The sequence below is a fragment of the Galeopterus variegatus genome, unplaced genomic scaffold (genome assembly GCF_000696425.1).
Source record: "Galeopterus variegatus unplaced genomic scaffold, G_variegatus-3.0.2 Scaffold11578, whole genome shotgun sequence".
NCBI classification, from domain to species: Eukaryota; Metazoa; Chordata; class Mammalia; order Dermoptera; family Cynocephalidae; genus Galeopterus; species Galeopterus variegatus.
In genome coordinates this window covers 9,546-20,000 of record NW_007737689.1, presented here as the reverse complement: position 1 = coordinate 20,000, position 10,455 = coordinate 9,546, and the positions used below count along the sequence as shown (strand labels likewise).

General features: G+C 42.1%; 2 protein-coding genes across 6 annotated transcripts in view; one reads left to right on the top strand and one right to left on the bottom strand.

Annotated features, from left to right (window-relative positions):
- The window catches only part of ADAM17 (ADAM metallopeptidase domain 17), a 34,825-nt gene extending 29,436 nt beyond the window's left edge, over nt 1–5,389 (top strand). The window contains exons 10-13 of the mRNA XM_008594801.1: nt 386–464; nt 1,183–1,271; nt 2,960–3,010; nt 3,573–5,389. Of these exons, the coding sequence (XP_008593023.1) occupies nt 386–464; nt 1,183–1,271; nt 2,960–3,010; nt 3,573–3,923 (570 nt within the window). The 3' untranslated portion in view covers nt 3,924–5,389. The remainder of the gene's footprint in view (nt 1–385; nt 465–1,182; nt 1,272–2,959; nt 3,011–3,572) is intronic.
- Nucleotides 5,390–5,522: 133 nt separating this feature from the next.
- IAH1 (isoamyl acetate-hydrolyzing esterase 1 homolog (S. cerevisiae)) overlaps nt 5,523–10,455 on the bottom strand; it is a 12,220-nt gene continuing 7,287 nt past the window's right edge. For all 5 annotated transcript variants that reach the window (XM_008594799.1, XM_008594800.1, XM_008594796.1 and 2 more), the window contains 2 exons: nt 8,304–8,425; nt 5,523–5,908 (listed from right to left, as the gene is read on the bottom strand). In XM_008594799.1, the coding sequence (XP_008593021.1) occupies nt 5,726–5,908; nt 8,304–8,425 (305 nt within the window). In that variant the 3' untranslated portion in view covers nt 5,523–5,725. The remainder of the gene's footprint in view (nt 5,909–8,303; nt 8,426–10,455) is intronic.

The window sequence follows — 10,455 nt, the reverse complement described above, 5'->3', positions numbered from 1 at the left end:
TAAAATCATGGGACAGGGTTTCTAGGTTTAAAGAGGCTTCTCAGGGAGCTTGGTTGTGTTCTTTTCTGTCCACTCAGTGTGTCTGACCAGTATAGTCCTTACTGGAATACCTCATCTTTGGCAGACTGGTTTGAGTTTTGTCTCCTGGTAATTCTAAATTTACTTATTAAAATGGACCAATTGTGAAAGGGTAAGTGACAGTATATCCTGCTTTCTTGGGTACTTGTTACACTGAAGTTATTGTTCCATTGTTCTGTGTCAAAGATGGGCCCCTAAATGCTTCATTTTTAACGAAGCCCTTTACATGTCAATTAGTTTTTATAAAGCCACATTGCTTCTGAATGAATTTTTTTTAGGGATAATGCTGTATGTTTTCTCTTCATAGGGAAAATGTGAGAAACGAGTTCAGGATGTAATAGAGCGATTATGGGATTTCATTGATCAGCTGAGCATCAATACTTTTGGTAGGTGATTTCCTCAGATAGTTTACTTAGAACTGATTTCTGTGATGACATTAGAAAAGTGTGGTTTCAGAGTGTTGTGCTCTAATTGTGCAGTTGAAGATGGATATATTCACCTCTTTTGTTATAAAACAACTTTGGCTAGAATAAAATTGACTCATTATTGGTCTGTCCCTGTGTAGCTTGGATGCATGCACAAATTTTCAAACAAGGGAAATAGTCAAAATTTTGGCTTCCTTCTTTACTAAAAAATAAACACATGGTAGCATAAGCATGGTTCGATCCTCCAGACTGTCAGTCTGATTCCTGTTTGATATAAAAATCGCTTATTTAAAAGTGGGTCTCAGATTTTGTAGAAGCAAGGATATATTTATGTCTTCAAGAGTCCATAATTTGGAGTTTAGTCACAAAAATAACCAGGTAACAAAAACTGCCGTCTTAAGCACCTGTTACTAGCAGTGGCATTCTACATGATTAATATGTTGATGCAGTAACTCTGTTCAACAAGTACACGAGGGCTATTTCTTTAAAAGCACTTGTTGGTGCAGAGAGACGGTAAGGTTTAATAGAGGTGGCATAGATCCTCTTCTCAATACTGTCAGTAGCAGTATCTAGGTAGCAACTCTGTAGCATTTGACACAATGATAATATTTTACGAGCATTTCATTTTAGATTTGTTAAGTACTTGGTCAAGATATTCACTGTTTGGAATTGTTTACAGGGAAGTTCTTAGCAGACAACATTGTAGGGTCCGTCCTGGTTTTCTCGTTGATATTTTGGATCCCTTTCAGCATTCTCGTCCATTGTGTGGTAAGTCACCAATTTTTAAGTGATTAAATATTTCTTTAAAATTTTGAGCAACTACAACCATGTAATCTTTGGAAAAGATAAAATTTGCTCTTAGCAAGTCTGACCTGATGTTTCCAATGACATTTTTTGTTGCTTTCCTTAGGAAAGCATGACTTATATAGATAGCTCAGCTAATATTTTTAAAGAACTATACTTTTTTGTGTGTCAGATGTTTTATTTTAACATTTAATTTCTTCTAAGTTAAACAGGAGACCGTTTAACTAGATTTGTCTAGAACCTCTGATGAGTAAAGCTTCTGAACAAGCATTTTCAGGCTGACTTTATAGAACAGAGCAAATATCAAACATCAACATTTCAAAGATGGTCCTCATATACCATATAGATTCTTGGCATTATCATATTGAGTATTCACATCTTTCCAACTAAATGAGAGTGAGCAATATTTTCTGTTCTTGTTCAAAATGAGTAATAGCTATAAGTTGATTTGGGCTTTGTCTAAGGAACTCCAGGTACTATAAATTTGAGGCTGTTTTTCAAAAATTTCCTTACAAATCTATTCACCTTGCACCTATGGGGAGTGGGGATTTGTCTGCTGTAGAGATGAGGAAGTCAGACCCACACTTTTAGACATTGTCTCTGAAGCTCTTTCATGGAACCCCTGCTTATGAACACTTGAATAATCCCAGCCCAGCTAACTCTTGTGACCAAGGCGTTTTCCTGCCTTCTGTTTCCTTTCCCTTCTCTTCCCACTGGCTTCTCTTGCCTGGGGGCTGTCTCACTGAACAGCTCTTCTTGGGGTGGTAGCATGAGAGCATAGGGAGGAAAATCTCTATGGAACACTTCTGCTGGAGCAAAGCTGTGTTAAAAGTGACAGGGTTGAAGCTGTGACAGAAGGTATGTCTCTGGATGGCATTGCCATCCATCACAATTGCTTTTATTGGAGGCTCAAACCTATTTTGTTGACAGTGAATGTTTCACGTGTGGACCATGAAGCATGACCCTTGATTTCAGGGCAAGGCCATTGACTAGGTGAAGGGTGGTAGCTTATTTTTGGTCACAGAGTACATCCATAGTAGCCAGATGGGAGGCCAAAGCCTTGATTCTAGGTCCTATCTTTCCTTTTGCATACTTCAGCTACAGGCAGGTACTGGGGTGACCAGATGGCCTCATGTTCAGCCTTCTGCAGAAGTGTGATGTAGGATTGAGGCCCAGTTCCTCCAACAGTTTGGGCCACAGAAACTGTGGAAACAACTGAGAACAAAGTGAGGCTGTGAGCTGGGCCGCCTGGGGCTAGGGGAGGGAGACTGCAGGTGTGGCCACCTCACCCTTCCCCCAGCTGCCCTTCCAGTCAGCACTGTCCTTGTGTGCCCAGGAGCTGGAGCACTGATGTGAGCACTTCGTGCATAGGAAGATGCTTTTGTAATTTTCCTGCCCATAGAGGGAGAAATCCCTCAGAAAAGTAGCACTCAAACCTTGCCTCTGTCTTTAATGCCAAAAATCATATTTCATGGCATAACCATAAAGCTTGTGTAAGAAATGCATTCTCATTTACTGAGCCTGCTCTCACTTTCTATAACTCAACTTCTAAGTTCTGTGCTTAATAGTAGGAGTAGCTTATGAGGAAAGAGCGCTTATTAACTGAATTTTATTTGTAGGAATGACCTTTTTTCTCACTGTTTTCTTTCTAGGATAAGAAATTGGATAAGCAATATGAATCTCTGTCGCTGTTTCACCCCAGTGTAAGTCCACCACATGAAAGAAAAAATAATTTTCAGTTATACTTTGAGATCCTGTTAAGCAAAGACGTTCAGTTGACCACCACAGCAACAGCTGTCAGCCTTTACAGCTGGGCCAGTCTTTGGCTAGTGGAGGGTCATGTTGCAGGAAGCATCTAGGTTGGCTGTTAACTTTCCTGACAACGGTGAGAATGAACTTTTATTATTGCATGGGTGGAGTCTGAAAAAGAGGAAGAACCTTAAAGAAGAGGGGTGCTGTTCTGCCGTTCCCCAGCCCTAAGGAGTAACATAGCTGTTCAGCACTTAGTATTTTGAGATCTTTTCCTGTCTTGGGATCTTAACTTGATAGGTTTGAGTTCTCTTTGGGATCCTCAAAGGGTAGATGGTCAGGACATTTGAAAGCTGTTTTGAGTTACTTCTAAGGCTGAGTGAGCCTCACCTGGTGCTTCCTTTGGCATGAGGGATGATGGAGCCAACAGATAAGTCCATTTGGTGGGTAAAGATGGAGCTGTGAGGACCTTTCATTCATATTTTATTCCCATCAATTGAACCCTTGTCTTTCCAGAATGTCGAAATGCTAAGCAGCATGGATTCAGCATCAGTTCGAATTATTAAACCCTTCCCTGCACCCCAGACTCCAGGACGCCTGCAGCTGCTGCAGCCCACTCCTGTGATACCTCCGGTGCCTGCAGCTCCGAAACTGGACCACCAGAGAATGGACACCATCCAGGAAGACCCCAGCACGGACTCACATATGGACGAGGATGGCTTTGAGAAGGACCCCTTTCCCAATAGCAGCACAGCTGCCAAGTCGTTTGAGGATCTCACAGACCATCCAGTCACCAGAAGTGAAAAGGCCGCGTCCTTTAAACTGCAGCGTCAGAATCGTGTTGACAGCAAAGAAACAGAGTGCTAGTTTAGGAATTCACTTTCTAAGCTCTTTGACTTAAGTGTGCAAAATATTTTTTACAGATTTGACCTAAAATCAGAGCATATATTTTGTGAAGATTTGGGGGAAATGAGGAAGTGACTTAGCAGATGCTGGTCATGTGTTTGAACTTCCTTCTCATAAACAATACTCGTGTGGATAGGTCCTTTTCCTTTTGAAGAGGTAAGGTGAATCTAGCTTACTTTGAGGCTTTCAGGTTTTAGTTTTTTTTTTGATCTTTAAAATATCCTTCAACCTGTGGTGCAAAAGGAGAAAATATAGCTGGATTAGGTTATGAACTTCTACATTTTTGTAAATTAACTTTTTATATTAATAACAGCACTGATTAGGGAGGTGATCAATTTTTCTTTTTTATACACTGTAATGATCCGCTGAATATAAAGAGGCATTTAGCAGTTATTTGTGAGGACAACTGGAACAGAGAATAGATTTATTTATTTATTTGCCTTCAAGACAAAGTAGTGAGAGAAACCTAGTTATATATTATCTCCAAAACGTGGGTCTGTTTCTAGGTATTACCCAGAGCTTTTAGCAGCAGGGAGAACTATACAAGTAAACTTAGAAATTATTTGGGTTAATATGTTTCTTCATAATCCTAAGGCTAGTACTTTCTAGAATTAAACAATCTAGATTCTAGTAAAGGTTACAAATAGTAGCCAGTTGAACTTATAGAATCCTGCTAACTGTTCAGGGCCCCAATTTGCTGGGCAGTTTTTCTGTGCTTTTAAGTATCTTCACATATGCCTAATACTGTTGCTATGCTCTTAAAAAGTTCTCTATCCACAGAACATAAACGACTTCAAAGTATAAGAAAGAGGTATGGTTGCCTGTTTTCAAAAGCTAGTGGATAAGAAGGTGAGATATTTCTTACCAAAAGAAGAGGTCGTTCTGAGTAGGCAGATGGGCTGGTCAGGACGGGGAGTGGTGCCTGCCCTTGGGGCTGGGGATGAGCCCTAGACGAACTGACACTTCAGAAACCCTTTATATTGGCCCACAGTGGGTATATTCTTGCTTTGGTGCTTCAGGATTCTGGATGATCTGCATTTACTGTGTGAAGGATAAAAATCATCAGCCTGAATAATGATTTCCATAAAATTATAGTTAAAAGCTTTTTTTTCTAAGAACTAATGTGCTCACCAGCCAACACATTTTAACTGAGGTGACTTGTAAACTTTGAGGGCAATTAACCAAACCTGTGACAAATCATGCCCCCCCCCCCCCCATGTTTGTTACGCGGATACTCATTACACTAATACTTGAACTTGTACCTTATGGTATTTGCTATCTTTTAACTAGTCACGATATTCTTATATGTTACACTTCTAGAATTTGATATAAGGTGAGTGGGGTGTGTGGGTGTATGTATGAAAGTGAAACAGTTCTCAGAATGTAAGAAAACCATTTTTTATAAAATTGTGACTTTTTAAAAAAAACAAGCTTGTCATTACATTTTTTGCCATTTTTAGAATTAAGCTGCTCAGGGTATATTTTGTAGCTGTGGCACTGATGATACCTGCATCAATCAATAAATATTTAATATTAAAACAATGTACATAATTACAAAACTTCCCTGAAAAATCCTAATATTTTTATTAATATTGGTGGCAGATGTTTAATGTTTTTGATCCAGAGTCATGGGCAAAAGTTTAATCTTTTTTAAGGAAAAAAAAAAAATTCTGCAATTAATGTCCTTGGAATCTTTGCGCACTGGTGACTTCGAATTCTGTAAATTTAACAGCCAGAGGCAGACTTGGGTTGCCTGAGATTGACTAATGGTCTCCATCTCCCAGCAGACTGAGTTCAGGTTTTGCTTCCGCTACATCCCGCCAGTAAGGAAGGAGCAAGGGCAGAGAGGAGACCTTCTTCTCGATCAAAGGCCAGAGATGTGAGAACAAAAATTCATTTCCTTGTGGTGATAAATGTAATCCATCTGATAAATAGGATGAAAAGTCCTGTAAGAGAGAGAGAACTCAAATTAAAGGCATTAGTAATTTTCTAAATGCCAGTGTACACTGCACTCCCAGTTGTGGCCCTGGGACAAAAAGATCACCTGCCCCTCTCGTTTCAGGCCTCTGACCAAAGTCATCTTGGACTATAGTAGCACGGATGTGCTGTTTACACAGGTGCTTGTACACACAGAACTTTTACTACTGCTGTAGTGCTATGTCCATGTTAAAGAACCGAACTTCATGAAATCACCTACCATTCAACTGTTTGAGGTGGGACATCATTCTGGATCTTCTGAATCACATGACAGGGTTATCAGTTGAAAGAAGCTTAATGAGCGGATATGGGCCATTAATGTAATCAATGAAAATGAAAAATTTGGTATTAAAAGAGCACAGGGCCCCAGTGAATCAATATTGTTTTTTGAGTCTTAGACTACCTATTAAATTGATGGGAAAGTTTTTCGGTGGAAGGAACTTGTACCATCCAGCCTAGAACAATAATTGCTGGGATATGAGTCCAGTCTCCCCACCACTCCCCTGAACTCAACAACTTTCACCCTAAGAGCCATGTCTCCCTTGGGAAGAACCTTCTCCCTGAGCAAGAACTCCACCTCCTGATCCCTAGCAGAATCCAAGTGGCCGGCTACATGACTTTCACAGATCAGGAATTCAGATTCTAGTACCACTTCTCCCTGGGCCTTGGTTTTCTTAATCTAGATTGTTTTAGATTAGATGATCTCTAAGGAACACTATACCAGTTCTAGAATATGACTTGTGTTAAACTGAAAAGGATGTGTGAATGTAACTAGCCCAATAGTTTGTGATTTCCTTTCCTCTAGTAGGACAACTTTTTCAGACCATCTCTGGTGGACTTTTCTTTTTTTCTTGTTTATTTTTCCGGTGGACTCTTAACAGACAAAATTAGAACTCTTGATGTTGACCCTTCAGCACTCAAGCTGCCAGGGACCCTCCTGATTTGGGAAACCCAGAAGGTTCAAGTCCAGTGAAGGTTTCAGAGGAAGACTGGAGGCCTAGGGGTCAGTGATTTACTCAGATACAGGGCTGGTGGCAGAGTTGGCACCACAGTTAGGGCTCTCAGGATCTCCAAAGATGATTGGCAATTCTGAGTGTCCACAAGGTAGTGTGACTTACTGGTTGTCATTTTCCCCATTACAGGTGTGTAACTGTAAATATTAGAAATTAGCAGGTCCTTGGAAGGACTGGTATGGATTAAGATTTAGGGGAGAGGAAAAGTTGACACCTGGTTTAGTGACACTTGGCTGTTTTCTTTATACCTTCCTTTGTCCAAGTGGCCAAACCTAACAAGGTGTGAACAGAGTAAACTAGGGTGAGTATTGTCTTTTGTCCAAAGAATTTCTTACACACTAGATCCTCCCTTCCTCTGAGTACTTCAGATACCACCGGTTCCTGTCAAAGTCAGCGTTCTCTCTGCGTCTCAGCAGAGCAATGAAATGTGACCTGCAGAACAAGCTCTTTACTAAAGAGTGGAAAGTGGCAGAAAAATGAAAAGAGAAAAAGATCTGTGCCTGACTCTGTCTCTTCTACGCGGTTCATCAGTACCTGTGTGGAACCTGAATTCAGTCGTTACCCTCCCCCGACCCTAACCTCTGGCACTGCTGACCTGTTACTACAGTCTTATCTTTTTGAGATGTCCTGCAGATGGGATCATGTAGTAGGCAACCTTCAGAGACCAGCTGCTTTCCCTCAGCGAAATGCCTTTCAGATTCATCCTAGCTGTGTGTATAATACTTCCTATCTAATGCTGAGTAGTACTCCCTTGTATGGGGGTACCAGTTTGTTTATCCGGTCACCCACCAAAGGACATGTCGGTTGCTTCAGCTTTGGACTGTTAGCAATAATGCTGCTATAAAGTCATATCCTGGTTTTGTGTAAATATAGTTTGCATTTCTCTAGGGTAAAAACCAGGAGTAGATTGCTGGGTCCTCTAAGTGTAGTCTAGCTGTCTTCCTGGGTGCCTGCACCACTGTGCATGGGACCAGATTTTTACCTTTTATATTTGTAATTGGGCTTTCAGGCTTTACAACAAAATAATTCGACTAGAATTAAGTATCTCAAATTTGATTAGCCAATACTATATTCTACTTAAATTCACTGTTTTGCCTGTTAACAAGTTTTAACTTTCCCCCACTCCATGTATGAAAGAACTTGGCCTGGATGTTCTTAACTCTTAAGCTCCTCGGTTTGTGAGCTGTCCTGGATCCTTTCCATTCCTCTCCTCTGCCCCAATCTTTTTGTTTTCACTGATGAAAGGGACAACTGTCTTCCCTAAGCAGAGCCATTCTAGGGAAAGCTGCACACACCTGGTTTACTTATGTGTGATCCCACGTACTGGAGAGGACTGAGCAAGTCACTGTACCTGGCTGTCCTTCTGCATCAGGGTCCACAGGTCAAGCACATCAGTCCTGCAGTCTTGGGCCACTTGTAAACATGCACTGGCATATTCACCAACAACCGAATTCAGGCGATTTAACTTGCAACCTATGGAAGGGAGGAAATCCAGGTGGCAATTGGTAAACTCAAGTGCTGGTCCTTGTAGAAGTTCTACTGACCTGGATGTTTTCTCTTCTCCATTAAATACTGACCTTACTTGGGCCAGCCACAGGGTTTGGGGAAATACAGTTTACTCACGTGTGCTGCTCTACCCAGCAGGGACAAAGTGAAGTGGGAAAGAGGGAGCCAAATATTAAAGGACTAAACTCATCCAATGCATCTAGGCCAGAGTGTCTGAGCGTGTTTAACACAAGTGCATGCTGCCTCATCGTCTCCCACCAGAGGAGAGGGGCGCCTTGTGCTGGGAGGCTGAACCAGCCTGGTTTGGAAGCCAGAGCTGGAGCTGGGGGAGCAGGCTCTGGAGGTGGCTGGCAGTACCAGGCGGGGGAATAGGAGTGCGGGCAAGGCAGTGAGGGGTTGGTGGAGAGGGGGACTAATGAATGTGATAGTGAAGAGCAAACACAAAGATAAGGGCAAGTGGATATGGAAGAGCAAGGAAGACCTATGCTGGCCCTGGCTTCATGTCTGAGAGAAGAAAAGAATAAACTCCTCCCTGGTTTTGATTCATACATGGGATTGATTCTATTTGTTTATAAAGTTCACCTGGGTTATAATCAGTGTAACCTCTAGGAGGTGTGACCCTTCCCTGATTTTGCTCATCTCTAAACTTTATTAAAATCTACTGGTGATTACATTCAAGGGCAGAAAGAGGAAATGAATTAAAATTTCAGAATTTCATATATTCTCTTCCTGGGAAACAGTGAACAGAAGTTTAAACAGCTTCTGTGGACCATGGTATATGAAATTCATCCCCTTCTGTTAGGCCAACAATAGGTTGCCCCCAGATCAGTTACGGCTGCAGGGCTAACAGCAAGCTGGGGAGGTGGATTTGTGTCCAACACAGCTTTAGACTGTTTCCTGGGCCTTAATACCTCTCTGCAGAACGGTCGCTCTGGAATCTCATGCACTCTCTGAGCTTACCACCACTGCACCACAGGCTGGGCTTTCTCCACAAGTTTATCTCTCTGTGCCACCACGGTGTGGCTCCCCTTGACATATGCTGTTTGTGACTTGAGAATGTGTCAGCTTCCCCCCCACAGACAACAGGCTCTTGGAGGGCAGGGACATTGCTTCAACACAACTGAAAGGTAGGCTTGTGCGAGAGTACGTACTTGGGCTATGAAGTCAGACTTCCTGGATTTGATTCCCAGTTCTGTCACTGGCTGCGTGATCTTCATCAAATTACTTAACCTAAGATTCAATTTTCCCATCTGTTAAGTAAGGACAATAACAATCTTCCGTAACGTTGTGGTGTGCTTGCTGCAGTGGGTATAAGAAATGTCTAGTGCTTAAAATGGGCCCAGAAATCTACCTAAAAATAATAGCTAACTTAGAGTCAGACCATGCTTTGAGAAAGAGCTTTCCTGTATTCCAAAGTCGTTAATTTGTCCTAGAATAACCCATTCTTCATGAGTTCCAGACAGGTTAGACAAATTCCATAATACACCTTTCCAGCCATTAAAGTGTATGTCAGCACGAGAGAACTATTATACTCAAGTTACGTAACGGTGTCTTTGTATAGAAGAAAGAGTGAAGAGAGTTTTTACTATTAACTACACTTTTTCTCCAAATGCCAAAGAATAGGCAGAAAAGGGGACAGTCTGTACAAGCAGAGTGGAGAAGGGCCGCCTCTCCTGCCGCCTATAGACGGAAATGGGCAAACAGCTGCAGTCGCCTCCCAGTGCCATGAGGTCAGGTAAAACGTCCCAAATGGGGACTCAGACAAGTCAAGTGCACATGCAGCCACTGGGTCTCAACACCACACGGAGCTCCACAGTCCCCCTGACTGTTCCGAGGTGTTCTTGGTGGGCCTCAAGTATCCCCTGGAGTCTGGCAACTATAAAAGTCAGCAAGTGCCAGGCTAGTAGTTCCCTCCCGACTTATCCAAAGCCAGAATCCCTTTTCTGTGTCAAAAAAGATCTCAGGGGGCCGGCCCGGTGGCGCACTGGATAGTGCGC